Below are 25,072 nucleotides of genomic sequence, written 5' to 3'. Positions count from 1 at the left end.
GGGGGTGAGTAGAAAATGAAGGCTAATCATGTTTTGGGTGTACTATTCCTTTAATAAAAAAATATTCTTTTGTCATCCTATAGTGTCTTTAAAGTTAGGCACTGTGTTATGTTTCAAAACAGGCTGTTTTCCTTCTTTGCCCAAAACTTTAACTTTTGTTTTTGTTACGCAAATTTGCTTTTTCATCCTTATGGCTTCATCAGAGTTGAGGTTCTTTGATTGTTTTTGCCCGTTTCACCCATTTTCTCTAAACTTTTCTGAATTTCTTGCTTCTCATGATGCTTTTTTTCATACTGAAAGCCTTTCCAGTAATACTTTTTTTATTTTTTTATTTGTTTATTTATTATTAGGATCCCCATTAGCTGTGCTTTACACCCAGCTACTCTTCCTGGGGGCCACATCATTAAAATACAGTATACAATATAAATTCATAAACATGTTTGACAGATTACAAATATCATATACATATCAATTAGACTGAACATTCATAGAAAAGGGGAAAGTTACAATTTAAAATTTTAACATTTTATGAATAAGTTACAATAAATTAGAATATGAAATTATTTCATTTATAGATAAGTTGCTCCTAAAAACTTCTTAAGTTGCATTTTAAAAGCAGATTTATGTAAAATTTTTATGAGAATTAATGGCAATGAGTTCCATTCTTTCATTGCTCTGTAAGTAAAGGTGCATTTGAGAAAATAAATTTTCGCCCTACAAATTACAAATCGTCCTTCAGCTGCATGTCTCGTGGCATAACCATGAGAGTCCAAATTATTATTATTTTTTTGTTGAAATTAAGTGAAAATGACTTTTTATAGAGTGACTCCTGAGAACATTTTGAAGCACTACATATGTCCAAAGCCGATATTAATATCAAATATCGGTCCAATATTAGCCAAAAGAATAATATTGGATTTTAAAAATTTCTGATATTTTCATGCTGATAGAAAAACTCTGCCTCAGTCAGTTGTTTTTTTAATACCCTTTGATTTTGACTTTTGTTCCCTAATATTACTTGATGAAGCATTTTCTAACAATCTATAGTATGAATTAGGTAATAAAAGCCAGTATGAGTCATGCTAATATTGTATCGATCAATATTGGTATCGGACAATTCTCCAAGCTGAAATGAATAAAGAAGTTTTATCGGGACATGCCTACTACATTTTATTTTTCGCAGTATCATTATAAAGAAACCTAAATACAGTTTTTAGATTTTTGTTTATAAAATGTCTTTTAAAAACCCAGGCATCTATTAGCTGGTTTGTGTTGATCAATCACATAAAACCAAGTATTTTTGTTTGGACTTTACTGTAATAAAATGTAGAAAAAACTCAAATAGATGTGAATACTTTCTGTATGTTGTGCCGATAAAGAGCAATGTGCTGTTTCAGTGTCTCTGTGTGAGGACTCCTCCTTTGAAGACCTGACTGAGGAGAGCAGGAAGATGGCCTGGGCAAACATGGGAAATCTGAAACGGATCTCCAGCCACAAAATCCATAAAGAGTAATCATAAGTTTGGCTCTAATATAATTCAGTGGAGAACAGAGTGGAAAATGTTAGTTTCAATCATGACAGTGAGTAAATGCATAAGAAGCAGAGAGCATCATCTGCTTGAAAGTGTTTTTATCTTTCAAACTGTTTGGTCTGTAGTCTTTATAGTCAGAGAGTGTGTCATACTTACTGTCTAGATCTCTAATTAACTCTGTCCAGAGCGGTGACGGGTATTGCTGTGAGTCGAGATGGAGCTTCTATCTTCTCCACATCTCAAGGTGTGCAATAACAACCTGTTAAAATGGCTGTGTCACCCCTCTTAAATGGTCCTTTTCTTTAGATCAATTTAAACTTAAAGTGTTGTATAAACTTGATATGCATCTTTATTTCAGACTCCACCCTGAAAATGTTCTCCAAAGAGCTGAAGGAATTCCAGAGGAGTGTTTCCTTCTCTAACATGGTACCCAGCTCAGTTTCCTCCATTATCTGGTTTCCTTTATGAAAAACAGGTCACCTTTGTAAACAGCAACCCCCTCCTCCCTGTTTTTCAGGCTTTATCCTCATGCTTGATGTTGGCTGATGGCAAAACCGTCATCTGTTCCTCATGGGACAACAATGTGTGAGTAGTGTGTGCGCACAATTATTGCAATTTTGAATGTGTGCTTCTTGACCTCCTCTTTCCTCCCTGGCAGCTATTTCTACTCCATCCCGTACGGCCGGCGGCAGGACACGTTGATGGGTCACGATGATGCTGTCAGTGACATGTGTTGGTTTGATGACAGACTCTATACGGCATCCTGGGATTCCACCGTTAAAGTAAACATAAGAACTTCCTGCTATTTGTTTCTTGCTTTTCAGACCAGAATTGAAAGGAGACAAAACCAGTTTTTCTAATCATTCTAACCCTATGAAAAACATGGTAAAAAGCTTAAAGCTTCTATATTCTGTTGTCGGTACAGGGTATAAACTCTCCCTTAATGCTTATAGAACAAAGATGAAGCCAAAGTGGGAAACATTTGAGTAAAACAATCAAAAAGAGGTTCAGTATGTTACAGAAAAAGTTTTATCTTATTCTCTCTGAGGAATATTGATCTCTTTTTCTTTTTAAAAAATTGTAAAAAAATGTTTTAGATCTTGTAAAAAATCTTTTGGAACATAGATTGATGGAAAAACGATCGCTCCCACTCTACTACGTTTTAAGAGCAAACTAGATTCAAGAGAGAATATAATCTATTTTTTGCTACTTATTTACATTTACAAGAAGAACCTAGCTATTTAACTCTTCATTCCTGTAGAAAAAGAAATGTTGTAGTGTAGATTGTTGTTTTCATGCAAAGTATTTGCATTTTGGAACTTATTGATGAATAAGGCCACTTTGTGTTAGATTTAGGTATAGAGTAAATTATTTTATGATATGCTTCTCCATAAAGTCCCACAATAGATACATCTGGCCCATTCTTTTACTAAAAAAAGTGAAACAGGTTTATTACTCTCTCCTTTGTCTTTGTCTATGGCAGCTGGTGTCTTATTGAGCACTAATTTATTGTTTTATTTGTTTTTCCAGGTATGGCAGTGTTCCTCCAACAACCAGTCCAGTCATAAAAGATGCCAGTTTGAGCCGCTGGCTGAATTGGAGCATGATGCTGGGGTGAGTCTAATCCTCATATCTCTGAATCACTTTATTTAAACACTTGCATCTAAAAAAACAAAACAAAAAAAAAAACAAAAAACAATGTTATTTACGCTATGCGATGTTTTCTTCTTCCCATATAGAGCCAAAGCAAATTGCAGGATTCTGAACTGGATATTTGTGTTATATTTTAGGTAAACTCGGTCAGTCTAAATCCCACTGGAACTCTGTTGGTTTCTGGTTGTAAAGACGGGTCAGTCACCATCTGGGACACCAGCAGCTACCAAACCCTTCAGCAGGTCCACTGCCATGCTGGGACCATCCACCATTCAGCCTTCAGCCCTGGTCCGTGTCAGACTTGCAAGCTACTCACTTTTTTGTGTTGTTTTCTGGTAGATCTACTGTAGAATATGGCTAAATAATCTCATTATGCACATTTTGATCAAGTCTATGTTCATTTGCAGAACACAAACCTCTTTGGCTCCAAAGGACATGAGCTTCTTTTTAAATCATTTTCTACTCCTTAAGAGAAAATGTAGAATTTTATTTTTATCCCACTGTGGAAAAGTCCTGTTAATGTTATCAGTATTTGAGGAGCTGGAAGTATATTTCAGAACTCTGATGGTCTAGAAATCTTAAGCTCAACCCAGTCTGTGGTTGTTATTTTCATCAGATAGCAGACATGTCCTCAGCGTTGGTGGTGACTCCTGTATGAAGGTCATAGATGTTCAGACTGGAATGGTCATCTCATCCGTTAAGGCTGAAGAAGAGCAGAGGTAAAAAAAACAAGTACAAAAAAAACAACAAAAAAATATGTTTTTTTGCGATGAAGATGGTCTCTAAAGCTATTTAATATCTTTAAGGCTGTAGGATGCTGCCAACTTTTATATAAAATGCAAAAGTGTTCAAATCCATGAACAATACACTTCAGTTTACTTAATTTAGATTTTTAATACCAGGCCAGCACATTATCAAGTGAAAAGAAAAACACTTGATTTAGAAGTTTTTCTCTTTAATGAAACTAAACAAACTCCTGTTAAACCATTTATCATTAGAAATCAGCAAGTTGGTAATTAGAGTCCAGGGTGGGATTATAAAACAATAGATTCAGGTGGGAGATTCTGGTAACAGGAAAAATTTTAGTTTGAAACTGTACAAATCTGGCTTTTAGGTAAAAGTAGAAAAGGAAAATGTGTTGAGAGAAGAAATAACATGTATTGTCTCTTAGCAACAAGCCACTTAGGAGAAAATATTTGGGAGAAGGTTCTTTGGCCAAATTAGATCAGGTTTATATACGGTCAGCCTGCTTGCAAAACGCTGCACACCCTTACACATACTTTACCCATAGTGACACAAGGTAAGGGCTGCATCATGCTTTTGGGAGGAAGCTGGTATTCTAGACACTGCAAAAGATCTGAGTTTGGTGCAGAGGATCAATTTCCAGCAGTAAAAGTACTTTAAACACAGCCGAAGTTACAGTGAAATGTTTTAGATCTAATCACAATAGTGGCCTAGTTAAAGTCCATTGAGACTGAAATTTGAGAGCTGGAGTTATTTTGAATAAAAGAATAACCAATGACGTTGGTCTTTATATTTGAGGGGCGAGTTAAGATAAAGTCCAAAAAGTGAAGCTAAAGGGCAGCCAAGCACTGAATCAGGTCAAAACTTTCACATTATTAATACAGGAAATGTGATAACCACGTATTCCCCTCTAAGGGGATACAACATAGAAGAAATTTTGTTTATTTTTTTTCTGTTAGCTTTATATTTTGAAGCATTCATTACTTTTGTAGGGTTTCTCAGCATCTCTATGTGTGTGCAGATGTTTCTGCTGGGATGGGAGCTCTGCGCTCTGTGGAGGACAGTCAGGTGACCTTCTGCTATGGGACCTGCTCAGCAATACAGTTATCAACAGGATCCCTGCACATTCAGGTACAAGTTAATGCCATTGCAGGCTTAACAGTATGATACTATCCACCCCTATTCACTGCTGTTGCATAAAAAAGAAACTTAGAAATACACTTTGATGAAACAACACATTTTTAAAGAGATTCATTGTTTTGCAGGTGCTGTCACAGCTATGTGGATGAATGAGCTCTGCAACACGGTCGTCACAGGCGGAGAGGACAAACAGATCATGTTCTGGCGGCTGCAGAGTTAAAGTTTCTCTCTCTGCAGCAGCAGGGAACTAAATGTCCAGTGCAATACGTGGTTCGTCTAAGTGCAGTGTTTCCTTGAGATCAGGAAGTAAAAAGAACGCCATTGCCTTATTTTCAGTTCTTTTAGCCTGTTCTTCATGCATGAATGTGTGGATTTTATTTTTTGCTTTATATTGTATGTTGGAAGAGCTGTAAACCCAAGGAGAAAAGTCTGTCTATCTAATAGAATGGATGTAAATAGTTTGAGTTTTTTTTATTATTATTAAGAATAATGTTTCTAATTCCAATGCTAATGCGCTTTTTATTATTGGAAGCGACCCAGTGAGTCTGTCAGAGGTTTATGTTTCTCGATTGTTGCTACAGAAACACAGATGACCTGTAAAAGTTATGTTTTCCAGTTCTTTTCTTTTTAACTCCGCTTGAATGATAAAAGGAACCATATGAAAAATATTTGAGGGACTTTCATTATTTTGTACTATTCAGTCATTGAATCACTTTAATTTTTAAATCATTCTAGAATGATTAAATGAGTGAAAACAAGATAATTTACAAGAAAATCCTTCGGGGGGAGGCAGTCTGTGGTAAAGTGTTAACTTGTCTCTGAAGCTGCCTAATTAACCTTCATCAAGTCTTTAATATTCTAAGAACCATTTCAGAGAAAAAAACAAAACAATGAAAGCTGCAAGTGAAGGAAATGTGCAATATTTAGAACAAACCATCCCTTTTCTAGACATTAATTTGCTCTTGCAGACAGACATCCATACAAAATAACGCAATTAAGAGATTAAAAATACATTTTCCCAGGCTTTTTTATCGATTTTTATTCTATTCAACAACTGATTCATCAAAAAACAAACATGTATGTTTGGTAAAACATTTACAAGCACTTGTGTGAAGCATGCTGCAGATTCCATTTTTCAGTAGAATAACAGCATACGAAAATACTAATGCAATTGCATGATATACAGTTACACTGTCAAAAAGCTGTGCACCTTTATGCTAAATGCATAAAGTAAAACCACAGTATATGAAAAGTAGCTAACAAGATCCAATCTAACCTGGAAATAGAGCTAATCAGTTAGCTTACAACTTGTCAGCTATCTAGTCAACATGTCTGCAATGTATGGCCTTCACTGTCTTAAATCTGTTCCTTCACTAGTCCAGCATTCTAGGAATTATCAATGGATTTTGCAATGAACGGAGCTTATAGCCAATGCAGCAAATATTGTGCATTAGAGTGAGATCTGGCAAAGATGTTTTTTTTTTTTTTTAATGAACCTGCATTAAATCTGATTCATCTTGGTTTGATGACAAGCAATGTGAAAATCCCACAGTATTAGAAACCCTATGGTTTTATAAACCAGCAACCTCAAGTTTAGGTGTGAAACTTTTGGAAACACATTTACCAAAAGCAAACACTGCAGTTCTCTTATATGTTGAAAAGGTAAATCATGATCACCTCCTATTAAGCCGTAATACAGCTTGACACTTTGATAAAAAATAAAAAAAAAAATCTAACCAAGACACAGTTTATAAAATAACTGAGGATATTAAGAATATGGGGATACAAGGACAATCGTCACAATAGTCTGAGACGCACAGGTGTAGTTGTTCCATTAGTCTTTGTTGTTTTCTTTCTAATCTTGCTAAGATTATTCTTTATTAATCCCAAAGATGCTTGTTATACTTTGACCATTACATAAGATAACAGCTATGTATACATCTCCATAAATTACATTGTCTGTCTTCTGTAGTACTATAAGGTACATATGCTGAGGTGTTGTTTAATCTCCCTAAGCAGTCAAATAAGGAGAAGTAGTCCCTTTTTATCAGGATGAAGTCACAAGAATAGGGTAAAGAAATGGGAACACACAGAGCATCGTAAGTAGATATAACAACCCATATTGATAAAACATAATGAAGTCGATGTTCTAAAGAACCAATCTGGCAAAGAGATGATATTTTCATAAATATCTGCAGGTAGTGGTCTCAGCAGGGAGCCAAGGCAGGTTTGTCAGAAAAACAAAAAACAGACGCCTAACCAATGACCATTCACCTGCCAGACAACATAGAAGACATGCCCAGAAGGATCAACTAATGTTTTTCTTGGCTCATCTTCTTTTTTTGCTCTCAGTGCTTGTACAAGACAATTTAAGCCCAGTACTGTAAAATTTGTTCTTCTCTAAGTTAGATTAAATCTAATTAAATTTTTTCTGTCCTGTTTATTGTCTTTCTTCTATTATTCATTAAAATTTAATGCAATTATTTAAAATGGGGTATTTTAGCATGATCAAATCCATGAAAACGGAGTGCTGAGGCATGACGTCTTCAGTGGGCAGAAGCTCTCCTTACAATGTCAAAGGGAAATAATGCAAAATCTCACGAAGAACTCTATGATCAAAAGAAATGTGATATGTTTACAAAATAACTGTACAGTAAATGGTGATGTATCTTAATTATTCTGTTCTTTATTCTCCTCCTCTGCAGCTTTCTGTAAAAGAGAGACAACCAGACATTAGAACTTTAATCTGAGGGTTGAATGTACATCAGGATAAATGTCAGATAAATTTAAGCTTGACAAGTTGCGTTTAGGCCACTGGACATTTTGCCTCTCATCCAAGAAGCTTCAGTTCTAACTAGTGGTGGGTCCATGACCTGGATGACTGAGAATCTTCACAGAAATGTCAAATTTAAATTGTATGAATAATTATGTTCAAAAGAATGCAATCATCCTACAGAAAACACTTTTTAAACACTAGGAGAGGGTTCTCTCATTTAAATCTGTTGATATTGTCAGCTCCAAAGATCAGACAAACAGGATCAGAGGTACAGAAGATGCTGTCTGATTCAGCTCTCAATTGGAATAATGCTAATTATTGGACCACTACACATAACTCTAATCCATCTAATGTTTTGCTGTTATTGTTGGATGACCTTTAGCCAAAGGCCAGCAATTCTCAGCCATTCTCACCTTGTTTATATAATTCCAAAACCCTTTCTTAATGTGTGTTTGGATTTATCATTCTGATTAAAAAGCTGATTAGGTCCAAGTTTCAACTATCAAGCTAGTTTCAGTAAAAGCAGAATCTTATGGAAGTTTCCCCCTCTATTGCAACCACCCCTCAGCATGATAGTACCACCTCCATACTTCATTTATAGTATATTTTTTCTCCAAAAGTTATCTTAACTCCTCCAATTTGAAATCAACAAAGAGTTCTGTCTGTCTAGTTGTCAGTTCAGGACAGACTTGAACCTTCATGGTGGTTTAGGTCATCCTGATTCAACAATTGAATCAAATAACAGTTCAGTCTTTGGAGAATATACAGAGGAGGTCATTCAGCCATTATTTCATGTGTTTTGGAGGAAAGGCAAGATCTAAATCCCGCAGAGATTGGACACCCTGATGGATCTTCCCTTGTTTTATCTTTCTAAGCTTTTTGGATCTTTCTATTGTTCTGAATGCAAGTCAATCCTGTAAATGCTGTTAAATAAATAACTTTTATGAAGGTGCAGTGAAACTGATTGCTGCAGGAATTACTAATCAGAAAACAATCCATGTTTTTTTTCAAGTTTAGACTTTTGATCTTCAACCCAATCATTAGCCTGCATGCATAAACATAAGGCTACATTTTTTTTCTTTTTTTTTTAATCTTTAAAAAAGTTTTTTTTTGTATGATGATTTTACCTTTCAAAAAGGGTTCCCATAAATTATCCAAAGCCAAAACCTTATATAACTGATTTGATTTGTGATTGGAGAGAGTCTTCTGTCTGAACAGAGAATAGTGAGTGGTTCTACATCAGTTTAAGCATTGGTATAAAGATTTGACCTTGAGCTTTCGCAGGTTGGCAAATGCTTTGAGGAGCTTTGGTGTTGGAGGTTTTTGTCCAAACAGGGCTAACCCTTTCTGCTTGTCCTCTTTGGTTGGAGCCCCTGCTGCAGCTTTGGTTTTCATCAGTTGCCTTCAGGGATCACAGAACAAACATGTGGGTTTCAAGTTATAAACAACATAACTGCTCTCTTTTTCTCATTCTAATAAACTTACCTTCCCTTCTTTGCCAGAACTTTCTGAGACTCGGGGTAGTGGACAAGGATATCAAACAGGTCCTTCTTTTCCAGAACAAACAGGTTTGCAAAGCCATACGCTTTTACGTTAGCTGTCCGTCTGTTCCCTCCATCTTTAGCAGATTGTAGTAAGCTATAGGCACCAAAACAAACTCATCGATCAAGTCTTACAGGATAAATAAAACAAGAACAAAAATGAAAAGAGAACCGATAGGGCTAAAAATCAGCTAAGTAAAACGTCAGGATGAAGTTCTAATGAAAATAACACAAATGGTTCTAGAGGTGCAACATTGTACTTCAAGAAATTAGAAATCAGGAAATGAATAAACATATTTTTTAAACTAATCTAGAAGCAGCTTTTCTTATTTTGTTTCTCAGCTGTCCACACTTCAACAATTGAAACCTGGACCTAACCTAAAAGACAATCCAAATGTTCTCTGGATTATTGACTGATTTATTAGAAGTACTTCAATGTAATTAAGTCCAATTCAATTCCATTCAAAATACTTTATTAATCCCAAACGGGAATTGAAAAAAACTAAACGTTTAGGCTTTCAAATGAAAATGACAATGAAAACTACTAATTGTAAGACAAGGTGATGGCAGCACCTTGCTCGGTTTATTATAGCAGCTTGTGCATTGTACTGTATACTGTTAATTGCCTCTAAATTCTCAAACAGAACTTCATTTCAAAAGCTAGAACATTTAAAGGGGCACACCATCCGACAGGACAATAATCTTTCAAGATGGATAAACTCCAGCCTCTAGAAGGGCCCTGAATTCAACTAAATAGAAAATATATAGAATATACTTAAGAAACTACTACATTTTAAAGGTGTTATGCTACTTTTGACAGCAAAAAAACTGTCAGATATCCACTAGAAAGATACCAGAAGCTAGATGAAGCCTATAATTTAAAATTTTTCCTCTGCAGATTTGTCAAAGTTAATGTGACCAATTCCTATGTCAGCTGGTGTAAATCATTTTAACCGAGGCTTAAAGCAATAATAAGAATGTAAAACTAGCACACTAAGTCATTAAACTGGTTAAAAGACTACCGTAATTTATAAATAACTGTGGTGAGCTGCTCAGATTCATGCCTGATCTCTCCGAACACGCAGCCTGCCTTCAGCGTCACAAACACAATGCTGTTGTCGGGTCCTCCCACCACCTGCACTGCTCCACTTTTGATGATGTACATCTCCTTACCGATGTCCCCCTGCAGAAGGAAATGAAGGACCTCAGCTTTTAATCCATTAGTTATTACATGATCAGCACAACTTACTTACCTTCTTCACCACAAAGTCTCCTGGTAGGTATATGATGGACTTCAGCCTCAGCAACATGTCCACCAGCATCTGCTGGTCACAGCCCTGAGACAGACTCCTGATCATTCACTTTACCAATGCAGTGTGTTTTTTTTCATTCTCATGAACTTAATGTTTTTATTATTTTTCATTCAGGCATTCTGTGCTTTTTTTTTTCATATTGTCACCCGTGATTCTATGCCTTTTATCTTTTTAAAACAATGTGTGGTTCTAAAGCAAAGTACGCTGAATCACCTGAAAGAGCTGGATCTTCTGGAAGGTTGCCAGGTTTATATCCACCGCAATGGCGATTCGCATTACAAGAGGCATCTTGTCCAGAAGCTCCGACTCATCTGCAGAGGACATGAGATACAATGTTTACAGAGGCTGGAGGGCTCCAATGTGATTTCATAATGACTTAACCTCTCCAAAACACAGGTTCATGCAGATAGACTCTTTAATTTTAAATCAGCAAAATTATTACAGAAAGGTTCAAACCTTTGAAGTGTACAAAGCATTTTTATTTTAATGAACACATCCTTTAGATTCTCTTAATTTAAAGAACAATTATCAGCTTTTATTTCACTTACTTTATACTATAACATATGTTTCCTGTATGTATAATGACAAATAGAGCATCTTGTCTTGTCTTATCTGATCTTATTAAGACTGAATGCATACAGTAAGTGTTTTTTAAATCCTGTACTTATTGCTGAAAATAGAATAAATATTAGAAGATAATGTTTTAATAACACAAATCCTCTTAAATATTCGCTCTACAATGATCAACATATTTATTTTCTTTTGGAAAATTAGTTGTATTATATAGAAATATTGCATTCTTAAATCTTCCTAAGCCGGTAGATTAAAACTCACAATATAATTTTTTGGTAACTTTCTGATCGGATAGAAAGTTTGCACACCCCAGATTTTGAACTTATTTTCAGCTTTTCACAAGCTAAAGAAGGCTTAATTTTTTAGAAACCTCTGTTATGATTTCTTAGTACACACCTAGCATTCCCTGAGACGCCCAGGTGTAGTTGTACCAGGTTCGGACTCTGTTCTGAACCAACTTTGGAATGGTGTAAGTGTTCATGTAGGCGACGCAGCCGTCCATAGACGCCCGAAAGTATGTCTGAGCTGCCGTGGCCGCTCCTATGACATCTCTCATCTAGAGGAAAGAGACAAAAGCTCTCCTTAATTATCAGTAGATCATGTTTATGTTCATGATCATATGTAGATCATGGAGACTTCAGGATACAGAGATGTCACTTTCTATTGTAGCTGTGTGGTTAGTTTTTACCAGGAAAACCCATCATTTCATTCAACCCATTTATCACAATTTCAGCTGTTTTAAAAGTGTTGATTGTTCTTTTGAATGCAGTTAATGGCAGTTAATCGCTACCTGACTTGCACAGGTTGATATCTTACTTATTTGAATTAAATGTTCCCTTAATTTACCTTTTTTATTAAATAATTTCCTTTCTTTCATAAACTACAGGTGTATCCGACACCAGATGCCTTTTCAATGCACTACAGGACAAACACATCCATCTGACATCAAAGCATCTAGGATGAGAAAAACAGCTGTTTCTGATGGCTTGATATTATTAATTGTTCAATAATTTCTATCAGAGAGCAAAATTAAATGCCCCATATTATAAACATAATACCCTAAGATTTTAACAATGGTATAACATGTTTTTTTATCATGCACATCTTGATATTTTGTTTGAATTAAGCATTTCTGAGTAACCCTTATAAATTCAGCTTTCTAAGCAGCAGCCCCTCCCTATCCTTAAAAAAGTATAGTTTTACTGTTTCACATTAAGCAGTGATTACTACTCACCTATTTTGACTGTGCTGCGTATACTCAGTAAACAACACGTTCAGTTTCTCTGATCAGCGAGAAGTGAGGTGAAGCGAGAAAATTTCTGCTCAACGTTGAGACGGAGCAGCTCCTTTAGCAGCTAATCTGCACAGTGACAGCAACTGCTCCTTTTTTAACCTAATTTTGAAGAATTACATATGTGTTTTTACAGCTTTTCCAATTCTCTAATTACCAAATGAATAGCCCTTTGTGTCACTGTAATATATACAAAAATAAAACATATAATACCAGAATTGCCAAAGAGAAGGCACTAGCTTCACCTGTCCAATGAGGCTGGAGAACACAAAGACACCAATGAAAAAGTTGGTCATCTGAAAGGTGATCTCAAACAGAGTCACAGGTTCTGGGAGGCCCCCTATGTTGATAAGGCTGCGTACTGCAAAGTAATAGCAACGTAGATACCTGAGGAAAAATACATGCTTGAATTAGACAAGAAGTAGTAATTCAACTGGAATACATTTTTCATGAAAACAGAATCTTTATACATCATCTGATTTAGTTGTTTCTGTAAATCTGAATGGTGTTGCTGAAAAGTAGAAATAAATATATAGTTTTATCAATACTTTCTATTATAATTATAAATGTGTGGCTTTTACTTAGATAACAAATGTAATATTTTTTATTACATTTGAAACCAGATTGTCATGGTCTTGGTTTTGTTGTACTTTACTTTGCTCCTTGTTTTCTAGTTTTATTGGTTTAATTCCTGTTTTGTTGTAATTTCTAGATTTATGTTAGTTGTCATGTTTTTCTGTTGTCCTCTGTTGCCCTCTTGTGTGTGTGTGTTCCTTTCCTCTTGGCTCCCTCGTTGTCTCCTCTCACACCTGCTCCTTGTCAGCTCGTTAGCCCTGCCTTTGTCTCAGTCAGCTACATATACTCTCCCTCTGCTGTCACTCCTTGTTGGTTCCTTGTCTTTGCTGTCCTCCCATGCTGTTGTCCACCTACCTCGTCTCTCCCTGGCTCCTCGTGTTTGGTTTCCCCAGATGTCTCCATAGTTCTGGTTTGCTTTTCATTATTAGTTGGATTTTTGCATTCCTGCCTTTGCTTACTGTTTTGCCCCATTAAACTGCTAGAAATCTCCTCAGCTTCTCTGCCTCTGCATTTGGGTCCTCCAAACCACAACCAAACGCTGACACAGATGTCACTATATATTATATAGAAATACATGTAACTTTTTGACCCACTATTTGAAATTAAAATGGTTTAAGCAGTTTATTTTAAGTCAGTTAGGGTTACCAAAAACAATTAATGTTGACTAGATGTCAGAACAAACCAAGTATTTAGGGAAGTGGTGACCTAGTGGTTAGAGCGTAGAGCTTGTAATCCTGAGGTTGTGAGTTTGAAACCCACTCCTACAGACTGCCATTCTTGCTCCAACCCTGCTCCCCAAGTGGGTTAGGTTAAATGCAGAGAGTAAATTTCGTTGCGCCGTACTTGTGACAGTGTAATAATAAGAAAAACGCTGGAAAAAGAATTGGACTTTGGCTTTCAGAACAGCCCAGAGAAAATTGATGCAAAGGCTTTATAAGCTTTTAATAGGTTAATAACCAACATTTGAATAAAGTTAAGATGTAGCTATGGATGTAGTATAAGAATCAAAAGCACAAATTAATCAGGGACGAAACGAGGACCTCCACAAGTTTGACAGATCCAATAGTACAGACTGGAAGAAAAACAGTTTTTGAGGATTCAGACTGAAGCTGTGACAATGATATTAGCCACATTGAAATGAGTCCGGCATCATTAGCAGTAAAGGTCCTCAGAAAGCAAGAATCCATTACTCTTAGAGTACTATAAAAAGGATCATGCTGTGCAGTTTTTTTGCTGTAAGGGTGACTGATACACTTCATAGAGTAGATAGAAATAAGTGACAACGGTAAGGAGGAAAACAGTAGCAACATCTCCAGATGTTAGCGCTGATATGAAAAGGAAAAAGTCTGTGTGAATAAGGTGGGTGTCACATTCGAGAAAATTCTTTAAAGATACCGAAACCATTAATTCTAAGTCAAATATTTATCCAAATTTTAGCTTGTGCATATGTATAATCATCTCTGCTTTAACTGTTAGTTAAATAATTTAAGAGAAAATTCCTTAACTTATTTAAGTTAAGGGTTAGCAAACATGATGTCCATTCCAAGAAGTGCTGCATAGCAGTGTTTGATGTTTCTAAGAATCTGCAGATTTCATGAATAAATAAAAAGTTCTCTTCCGGATCATTCAGATGAGACAAAATGTTTTTGCAACCTTGATGATTTTTTGTTATTAATTGAACTATGAATGCATTTATGGCAGAGAGTTCATGAGCATAATTTTAAGTGCTGTTTTGGAAAAAGAGCTAAAGAACATCCATAAGTCCAACACTCACTGCCTATCAAACTACAAGAAATTAGCATCCTGGAGTGACATAGGTAAAGCATAGAGAGAATCAACTGAGATACTGTTGTAGAGTTCATTCACGTATAAAAAAAAACATCCAAAACAGCTGGATTGATGCAGTTTTTGGAAAGAAAAGCACGTAAAAGTTCCTCACCTAAGGACCAACAATAAGTTAGCGCTAATACTTGATGACAGCTGATGAGATTAAAGGAGTCATAACCAAGTTTAGGTTAAGAGCGTATTAGATTTTTCTGTGCTGTTAGGTATGCTTAAGCAGATATTTTTTTCCCTCATACATTAAAATAATATTTTATGCATAACTATTTTATTAGGTTTTTTAAATTTTAAAATCAATTTTGTCCCAGGCAATACTTGGAAAAGCCTTTAAAGAAAAAGTTTTAGTTTGCAGACTCTGTAAATTTATTGTAATTCAAGTGCAATATATTTTGTTTCAAAACAGGAGCTCTGGAATACACATAATCAGCGATTTTACAATCATTCAGCACCATGGACAGCGGCTAAAAGTAGATGTTGCTTTGGTTTTTTTGTTTTCCAGCCTTATGATTAGGAGACAAAAAGAGGGTCAAAACAAGTCAGAGAAAAAATGTACATACGCTGTGCCTTTTCCATCATACACCCATGTGGTCGATGCCAGACCCTGGTGCACTGAGGCTACGTAGAAAGCACAGGCATTGAGATGGAGCATGTAAAGCAGGTAACCTGTGGTACGGGCCACTCTTCATCAGAAACAAGATGTAGACAGAAGCAGACAAGATTAACAGCATTGATATCTTATATTCAACTCACCTTTTTAGTATTTCATTTAAGTAAAATGTACTTATCTATCTACTTCTAGACGGTGGGACATAAAATTCAATAATGTATTTAACTGCAATAAAATCTACATGGAGACACAGACAGCTATGTCCTTACTGCTCTACAGAAATAGAGAAGACATATTAATTAGGCCTTGCTCATCCCTAGAAGTTATTAAACAGGTAAGAACAACACTGATAAAGTTGGCCAGAGGCTCCCCTTTGCATAAAACAACTAAATTAAACAGAATAACCAAACAAGATCACATTAATTTTGGTCAACTGTGAAATCTATAACTTAGGAATCAGTACATGTTGCAATAAAAGAGCAAAATAAGTGTATAAAGCAGGATACTATGACCCTGTTTTATTGATAACGTTGTTTTATTGCTCCTTTTGGCTCAAACGTTCAATTCCAATGTCAAATGTACCCCTAAAAGAGGGGTTCCTCTGCTGGACCTATACCCCCAGTTGAGACTGTGCAGCATCTTCTCCTGGACCACAGCTGTTAAAAATGGGGGCTCTCCTAATTCCTATTCTCTATTTGCAGAATGACTGCAACCCAGCACATCAAATCTTCAGATGACTCCACTATTGTTGCTCTTATCTTAGGCAATTAACCTATTAAAGACTTTGGGGATGATGATGTACTTCCAAATAACACCCCCTTCCTCCAGGCTGTCTCTCTGATGAATACCTTGGAATATTGGTAGTAAGCTACTCTTATGTGATACATCTGATCCTCCTTCCTGATTTTTTATTAAAACTTAAAGGTCACAGTTTAGTTTTTGTAAAAAGTAAATTATATGGACATTTTCATCATAAACTAAATGCTTCATTCCTGTTAGGAACCTCATACCAACTGTAAGGAATGTAGCTTAAAGTGTAAAGGTTTGCAATAAATTGTTGTCATTCTGAGATCATCTGAAAAAACACAAGGACCGAAGTGGCTTAGTCAAAGCCCAGATCTCAAACTTACTTTTATGATCTGGGGCAACTTGAAACATACTAAGCATGCAAGAAAATGTAAAAGATCTCAAAAGATATTGCTTAATGGATTTAGTGAAATTTAGTGATTTCACAAAATTTAGATGGTTGGGGTTTTCTTACTATTTCCTTAGCTAAAAAACAGCAATTCCTGATAAGTTGTATTTTCTGATTAAAGAGTGCTTAATTCTGTTTTGTGCATTAGATATAAAAACAAACAAAAATTTTTTTAAACTGTATAACATCTCTCAAATACGCATTACATTGACTAAAGCATGGAAATAAATAAAAAAAAAACAGAACACATTAAAAGAAAGAATATGTTGCATAAAAAGCTAAAACGCTAAAGATACTAATAAGTTTAACAAATACTTTAAGAAGACAAAATTACACATCAATAATTAAATGGTTTTAAAAAAAGAAATTCATATTTTAAAAAGTTTTTCTGCTGGTAACATCACTGCCCCAAATGTAGTTATGTTACCTTCTTCCCTGTTATCAGCCTGGGAATTGCAGTACAATTAAAACATCCAAATCACTCTGCTTAAAAACCCTCTAACACCAGTGATGAGTTCATTCAGCCACAATCTTTAGCCACAGGATTTTTAATTTTTGTTCCCCTAATACTGTTAATTGTCATTGAGTTTTTCTGAGCTAGATCCTTTACCTCCAGATGTAAGCTTTGGCCATTATGCTTTCAAGGCGATCACTGAACTCAAAGAAAGACTCTATCTAAAACACACAGAAATAGGGACTTAGGATCCACACCCAGCATGTGAAAAGTGTTTTGAAAACTCAAAATTTCACTGTTTAAGCAAATGAGGCCCACCTACCCTGATGAAGCGGTTGAATCTATATATGGAGGAGAATCCGAAGTGTAGAGAGAGAAGGTCAAAGGGGATGATGCTAAAAATGTCCGTCTGAACAACACATACAGGAAGATTTACACCTCTGGCATTAGAGACTCTGCTGTCTAAATAATGCCCAGCACATATCAACACACAGAACTAACACACATATTCTGGTACATGTAGGTAAAACAGGAGTGAACTAATGTTTCGTAATGAACCAATGTTTTTGAGCTAAAATGTTATAATTTGCTGCAAAGCTCAGGAAGGAGAACATAATGCTTTAATAATGAGAGAGTAAATCTATATCATGTACCCCGTTTCACTCTTTCATAGGATAATACAGTATGCTTTGTTGCAATTCATTAATGAACATGTAAAAACCTTCTTACCTTAAATCGATAAGATTTCCGATAATGTACTTTAGTCAAAGCTCTGTCTTTCTGCAAGCAAAAAGGTAGTTATTGGAACCGTGAATTAATAAAGTCAGAATCGGCGTGTACCCAGGATTTCCTCTTAAAATTTGGGTTATTTCAATGTTTTGGAGCTTCTTAGAATTTTGCAAAAAACAAACAAAAAAAAAGTCTTTGTACATTTTTTATCCATCAACTCCCTGCTGTTTGATACACCCTTGTTTTTGTATTTAAAAATTTAAGCTAAACAAATTTCTAATACTAATAGAGCATGGATTTTTTTTCTGTGTCTTTTTCTGTCTCCTTGAACCCCAGTCAGCTGGAGTTTTCTTCCTGTTAAAAGGGAGTTTTTCCTCTCCACTGTCGCTACAAGTATGCTTGGTGTGAGGAATTGTATTTGAGTCAATGAGTTGATGCAATCAATTTCACTGTATGATCTGGTGAACTGTAAAGTGCCTTGAGATGAGGTGTTGTGAGTTGGCGCTACATAAATAAACTGAATTCAAATTAATGTTGTTCTGATTACTTTATTTATAAATTAAGATTTAAAATGTTGTAAAAGTAGTAAAACCTTTACTCTTTTAAGCTCTGCTGCTGAGCCTAAACAACTGCTGATTGGTTAGCTCTGCCCCTAAAGATTGTTTGCATATGATGTCACATCGGTGCAGACAAAAGCAACTTTACACTTAAATCTTTTGTGTAAAATAATAATAGTTAGGTCCTGATGGGTTTAATGGTGTTCAAACAAAGCCAATAAAACAGCAAATAGAGGTTTTTCGTTACACTGAGAATCAGAAGGAGTGACTTGGTAATTATCAAAATCAAAAAAGTGGATGTTTGCTTTAAAATTCAACGCCTCCTCAATATAAATAACCAAAAGTAGAACAGAAAGGAACCATTATATATGTCATCTAACATGTCTGTAATGCATCTACTGATGTCCTATCAAATTGCTGCATTTCTGTCTATTACCTGTAACCAATGGGTGCCCCTCTGTAACAGAGATGCTTTGTGACTTACAATAATGTCTCCAGCTTTGACAAACTGCAGTCGGGGCTGCCAAACCACGATGTCAATGACATTGACAATGTCAGAGAGGATGTCAAAAAATATCCAGAAAGGAATGGTAGTTTGGCTGTGGTAAGGGAAGGCCAGCCGGACCGGGCTGAGCCAGACGTTGTAGTTATAAGCAACGGCTACGACTGTCAACCAGCCGATGTACCGACGATCTGATGAGGGAAATAACAAATGCTATAAAATGTTTCAAACTACAAAACATTCATATTTATTTACTGGTTGTAGCATAATCGGCATGGGGTACCTGTGAAGGGATCAATTGTGCTTCCCAACACTGTATCCATCATCTTCTCCACTGGATGGAAGAGGACGTCAAAGCATGAGCAGCTGATGTCTGGCAGCATCTTTGCCTTCCTCCTGACCTCCTCCGCTAGCCTCTCCTCCTCTGCTTTCTTCTCAGCCTCTAGTCTTTTCTCCTCATCTTTTTTCTTTTTCTCCTCTGCCTTCTTGGCTGCTTCCTCTGCCTTCTTTCTGTCTTCTTCTTCTTTCGCTATCCGCTCCTCTTCTTTCTGTCTGACATAGTCCTCTTTTCTCAGAACAGGCGCTGAAGAGGCAAAGGAAAACACACCACTGGGGTAATCTATTTAGTCTTACTACGATAAATAAAACCGGAATATTCCTAAGTTAACACTTACTAACAGGTGGGGTGATATCTGGAGATGTGGCGTAAGGGTCTATAACCTTTTCTTTGAGCAGTTCAGTTCGTTCTCTTAGGCTCTTTACAACACTTCTTAGGACCTCATCTGCATATCGGGAATAGACAACAGGAGGAGAGGAAGGGGGCTCCGCGCTGAAACAGAGAGACATAACACTGAGAGATGAAATAAAGAATCTACAGGCTAAGAGGTGTAACATAACCTGCTTAGATGATGACCTAACATGATGACCTTAAAAATATTTCTTTCATTTGGACATTTCCGCATTTTTTTTCACATTAAAAAACACAAATTGCAATGTTTGGATACTGGATATGTATGTTATAGATCAACCAAAGTAGCACTTCATTCTGGACATGTCCCATGAGCATGACACGGCCAGCACCTTGTTTCACCATAGGATTTGAAAGCTCTGTTTTCAATTCAATTCAATTCAGTTTATTTATATAGCGGCAAATTCACAACACATGTCATCTCAAGGCACTTTACAGTTCAACCAGCTTTCCCAAATTTTTCCAAACCAAGTCTACAGTGTTTCTCCTTCTATCAAGAATAAAACTGGGATTAGATTGAACGCAGTTGGACCTTTATTAATCATGAGGTGGTTTCCCAAAACTACCCTAACACATTTTATCCAGAGCTATAGGTGTGAAGAGGCGGTATGCAAGTAACAGCCACAATACTGAGATTATTTTCTTTTTTTATAAACATCTAATATTACATATAATTTTTTCCCACTTTACAGTCTGCCAAATTTTGTCAAAACATAATGTGGCTCACCAGGCATGATTGCTTTTAGAGGGCAAAGGATCAGAATTGTTGCATTTTCCACATTTTATATGAAAGCTTAACAAAAACATCAATATTTTTCTGTGAATATATATCATATTTAAAACATCTACTTTGCTGACAGAGAAAAGCTTATTGTTTCAAATTAACTATAGCCTGCATGTGAATGTGGGCTCGGATTATCCTCAGTCCAAAATGCTACGATAAGCTCCTAATCTCCTTTCCTGCTTTAGGAGTCAAGCTGCAGGCCACAGATGGACCAGATCTGTTTAAGGCTTCACATTTAGGTGTATGCAACTAAATTGGGTACAATTCTGGTCATTTTATTATTATGGAATTTATTCATAACAAATACATGTCATCTTAAGGAAATATAAAAAAACATATCTAATTCATGTCAAATTGTTGCAAAAAAAGAAGCCAAACCTATTTAAATTGAATAGAAAGCCTTACTCTCTTACACATATCAACATGTAATGATGCCAGTTTTGATGTTCTGCGTATTCCTTCCAGTAACCTATCTTACCAAGTTAGCCCTTAGCCTTTCTGTAGCTTACTTTTAAACCACAAAGATTTCTCCTTATTGATAATATGCAACATCTTTTACTTTCTGTGGGATTAATTTTAATTAATTTTTTTCTTCTAATTAACTGAAGACTGGAATTATAGAAACGTTTTAAGCTTTTTTTCCATAATAAACAGGGAAGGCTACAATAATTTTACTTCCTTTGTGTACAAAATGCATCTCTTATTTGTAAAGATTGTAAAAAAAATATTAGGGCTGGGTGTTAATTCAATAACGATATATATCGATCGATAGACGTGTGGCGCAAAAAAAGAGAGTCGATAAAATTATTTATTTGTTATATTTATTTTGGTCACTTTTCTGGTCACTTTAGTTTATTCTTTGTCAGTATTTAATAACATAACTCAGGCCTCTTAAGTTATTTTTCTTTAAAACAATTCTGTTATGGTTAAAAAAGTTGGTTAAATAAAGATTTAATTCGAAGTCTGTGTTTGTGTTCTTTATTAAAAGCTCCACATAAAATATGGTTTCAAATCTTTTCAATAATTATCTATATCGATCAATATGCATTTTTTTTTTATCAATAAGCTTTTTTTCTATATCGCCCAGCCCTAAAAAATATATATATATAGGCTTAAGTTTGTGCGATGTATTGGATCATAAAAGAGAAAGCTAAAGCAGAATCAAAGACATACTTGCTGGAGCCTTTTTATATACCTGCTGATCTCTAATTCAGTTGGAAGGCCAGCAGCTGATTAAGGATTAAGTTTGTCTTTCTTTTCTTAGTCTGTTTTCTCTTTCTGGCCTATTCCAGGAATCTCATTTTGTGGCACTTTGGGGAATTCTGTTATATCAGCCTTTTGGGGGACTAGTAAGATTTCTATGTGCCATGTACATCTGCCGTCATTAATATTCTGCAGTTGTCAGTTAATATATTTTTGCTTTTTGTATGAATTTAAGTCAAAATCAAGCTGACATTTAGCCTCTCAGAGAACCTCTTGACCTTTCTATGAAATATCTTTGCTTCCTAATGGTATGTCCAATAAGGCAGCAGAACAGCAAGATTTGAAGAGAGATTTTTGTAAAATGCAACACCTTTTACCTCCTAATGCTTTGGAAAAAAGGTCAAACTGATTCTTTTGATCAGAGCCACTCCTATCACAACCCTGTAACCATCATTAACTGTGAGAGATAATGCAGGACTATGAACCTGGTGTGACATAGAAAAATGAAATAAGAGAGACAAATGACAGAAATGTTATAGCACAAAATCAAAAAGTAGAGATTAAAATATAAATCCTCTTTTAGCATATTGGTTTTCTTCTACTGTTTTCAAGAAAAGAAAAAGTGAGTTTAAATGGAGTACTGCAATGTAATCTTTCTTTGGAGGCAATGCAGTAACAGAGTAAACATTTTACTGTATATGAATCTCAGTTCTAATGCACAAATGATTAAATAAACTTGATTTTAATGTGTCTTTCCAGACAAATTTATTTGTCCAAAAAAACTTTCTGACAGGCATATGAACAGGCAAAAGCAGGTTAATAACAGCAACTGTTTGTCATGATCTTGGCGCTAATAGTTGGCTTTATTATTTATTCCATTCACCTGTCTACTCTGCCCGGTTGCTCATTACCGCTCACTGATCCACCTGCTCCTGCCTCCATTTAAGGTACTTGCACCCAGCTATCAGGGCCAGATTACCTCGTACTTGCTGGCCAGTAGAGAGAGTTTTTTTTAGCGTACCATAGTGTTTCTGATTTCCTCATCCTGACCTGTTCTACCTCTCATACCCTGAGCATGCCTGTTCTAGTCTGAACATTCTGCCTGAACCGTCTTTGGACTCCTGGACCTCTGAACCTGCCTGTTCCTGTTCTGATCTGTTTCCTTGTTCTGGCTTGGAACTCCTGCATGTTCCCCAGGGCAGCAGCAGCATCTGAGACACTCTGGGCGGCCCCCGCAGCATCTTGTTGTCAGCCCACTGGCTGGATCGTACCTCATTCTCTGGCGATGGACTGAACTGTTAAACCATGTTTGTGACTCACGTTCTTAATCTTCCTTCATTAGATTTACGTGGTCACTAACCTTTGTTTCTTCTTAACAGAGTTTTCAGTGATAGATTTCCTAGCAGCTGATATCACAGATCCACCGCCTGCTCAGTTCCATAGTTTGAATAAATGTTATGATTTATCCCACTATCTGTCTCGCCTTGAATATTAAGTCCTTCTTTTCTGGAATCATGACACTGTTATTGGAAATACTTAATGTATTGAGTTGGATTACTGTAATTTAAATCCCATACATCTTAGAATCAAAACTAATGATTATTTTGCTAACTGAATTTTTAAAAAATAATAATTCAAATAAATAATAAAATAAAATAAAAGTAAAGAGCCTTCATCTTAAATGCAAAATGTCTGAATACATGATCTGACATAAGGTCATTGAAGTAAGTGGATCAACCTTTATGAGGTTTACAGTTCAGAAGTTTATAGTTTTTTTGCCTGTTTTGCTGTAGAGCTGCAATCTAAATTAGGAGACTGTTTTTTATAAAGCAGATCAAGCTTGTTCCTGAAAACTTGCTTGTTAAACATAATTACTGTTTAAGTCAGAGTTCTTTTGGCTGCTAAGGAAATTGCCAAACGACATGACAGCTCTATGCCCTTAAAAGGAACACGGAGAGAACCTTGGTGTGTCAGTAGTTGGGTCATGGGTACCGTGCTGCAGAGAAACAGAGCTGTCATTTGGTACCAAAACTGAAGTCGGGCCCAATGGAGACATAATGATATTAAAAATCTAGATGAACAATTAAACAAAGTTCAGTGTTTAAACATCTTTACAAGTACCTGCTAAGGGTCATTTATGGAACATAGCTAGAAATTAAAGTTTAAATCAATATTTTGAATTCAACGTTTTGAGTTGAAATATTTTTAAGATTTTTATTTAGATATTTGTACAAAGAAAAAAAAAACTTCTGAGGTGCACTTCCAGTAGGGATTGTATAAATGGCAACGCCCTTTTCCTGCAGTAGGATGCACAAGGTTTATAGACTTCAGTCATGGGTGACGGTAACAGAGTTACCAACGATTCAAAATAGATCTGTTTCCAAAAAGGAACACTTGAACATTTGTAGATGGTCTTAGCAGGACATATTTGGACATGTTATCTTCTTCTATTGGCTTTTATGTACTTGGTGTGGAGAAAAGAGTTAATCCATATTAGATTTTCTTCTATAAAGTTTGCTTTCTTTGTGTTCATGTTAAAGCTTACTGTTCCAGCCTTCACAAACTCTTTTAAAGCAATTCTTAAAATTCAGACTGAAAAGGGATCCCTTTTCCATGAATCTGAACAATCAGTTCCCATGACTTTTAAACATAGATCTATCCCTTCTGTAACCTGAATCCATTGTTTATGATATAATACATTGGGAGTGGATCCATACTCAATGATGATGATACATTCTTACCCCTCAGCCCCGTCTGGCTTTACTGGGGTGGCAGGAGCTGGAGCAGCAGCTGGAGCCTGAACAGCTGGAGCAGGATCTGCAAGAAATATTCAGCAAAACCTTTGGCTTGGTTTTAACTGCAGTACTCTGCCGCTGCAGTACTTTGCCGCTGACAAATAATACAAATGTTTTAAAATATAATTTCAATAAAGATTGTTAAAAACACCAAGAAACTTCTGCAAAATCATCCTTATTTACTGGTTTAAGGTAATGATACCATATATGGTAAATACACGACTCTTTGACCTATGAAAACATCAAAGGGTCGCCAACCTATGGATTAGTTGAGCTTTGTGTTATAAACTATATCGGAAATTAAACAAGAAACTTCAGTTTTAAACATATGCTATTGTAAAAAGGTAAGCTTTGGGTAAAAGTTTTTGGTTGGTACAATATATAAACTCCAGACAGTGAATTTGTTCCATATTAACTCATTAGTGTTTATATTTTACAGGAAGCCCTTTGGTTAAAACATAACAAGTAACCTAATGGAGGGAATGCATTTATATATATATATATATATATATATATAT

General features: G+C 35.8%; 2 protein-coding genes across 2 annotated transcripts in view; one reads left to right on the top strand and one right to left on the bottom strand.

Annotated features, from left to right (window-relative positions):
- Window positions 1-6,787, top strand: part of nsmaf (neutral sphingomyelinase activation associated factor) — a 28,309-nt gene extending 21,522 nt beyond the window's left edge. The window contains exons 22-31 of the mRNA XM_015394923.1: window positions 1,398-1,509; window positions 1,717-1,775; window positions 1,890-1,957; window positions 2,049-2,116; window positions 2,190-2,313; window positions 3,062-3,145; window positions 3,322-3,472; window positions 3,801-3,903; window positions 4,950-5,059; window positions 5,194-6,787. Coding sequence (XP_015250409.1) covers window positions 1,398-1,509; window positions 1,717-1,775; window positions 1,890-1,957; window positions 2,049-2,116; window positions 2,190-2,313; window positions 3,062-3,145; window positions 3,322-3,472; window positions 3,801-3,903; window positions 4,950-5,059; window positions 5,194-5,288 — 974 coding nt within the window. The 3' untranslated portion in view covers window positions 5,289-6,787. The remainder of the gene's footprint in view (window positions 1-1,397; window positions 1,510-1,716; window positions 1,776-1,889; window positions 1,958-2,048; window positions 2,117-2,189; window positions 2,314-3,061; window positions 3,146-3,321; window positions 3,473-3,800; window positions 3,904-4,949; window positions 5,060-5,193) is intronic.
- Window positions 6,788-7,287: 500 nt separating this feature from the next.
- The window catches only part of LOC107097677 (cyclic nucleotide-gated cation channel beta-3-like), a 22,974-nt gene continuing 5,189 nt past the window's right edge, over window positions 7,288-25,072 (bottom strand). Inside the window, exons 3-18 of the mRNA XM_015394922.1 lie at window positions 24,501-24,576; window positions 19,699-19,853; window positions 19,308-19,607; window positions 19,007-19,215; window positions 17,966-18,016; window positions 17,559-17,645; window positions 17,393-17,457; window positions 15,538-15,660; window positions 12,808-12,949; window positions 11,668-11,827; window positions 10,912-11,009; window positions 10,639-10,722; window positions 10,450-10,568; window positions 9,330-9,482; window positions 9,114-9,246; window positions 7,288-7,777 (exon numbers count right to left, since the gene is read on the bottom strand). Coding sequence (XP_015250408.1) covers window positions 7,739-7,777; window positions 9,114-9,246; window positions 9,330-9,482; window positions 10,450-10,568; window positions 10,639-10,722; window positions 10,912-11,009; window positions 11,668-11,827; window positions 12,808-12,949; window positions 15,538-15,660; window positions 17,393-17,457; window positions 17,559-17,645; window positions 17,966-18,016; window positions 19,007-19,215; window positions 19,308-19,607; window positions 19,699-19,853; window positions 24,501-24,576 — 1,994 coding nt within the window. The 3' untranslated portion in view covers window positions 7,288-7,738. The remainder of the gene's footprint in view (window positions 7,778-9,113; window positions 9,247-9,329; window positions 9,483-10,449; window positions 10,569-10,638; window positions 10,723-10,911; window positions 11,010-11,667; window positions 11,828-12,807; window positions 12,950-15,537; window positions 15,661-17,392; window positions 17,458-17,558; window positions 17,646-17,965; window positions 18,017-19,006; window positions 19,216-19,307; window positions 19,608-19,698; window positions 19,854-24,500; window positions 24,577-25,072) is intronic.

The sequence above is a fragment of the Cyprinodon variegatus genome, unplaced genomic scaffold (assembly GCF_000732505.1).
Source record: "Cyprinodon variegatus isolate N-32 unplaced genomic scaffold, C_variegatus-1.0 Scaffold714, whole genome shotgun sequence".
Taxonomy (NCBI): Eukaryota; Metazoa; Chordata; class Actinopteri; order Cyprinodontiformes; family Cyprinodontidae; genus Cyprinodon; species Cyprinodon variegatus.
The sequence above is the reverse complement of the archived record's forward strand: the minus strand, read 5'-3'. Positions and strand labels throughout refer to the sequence as shown.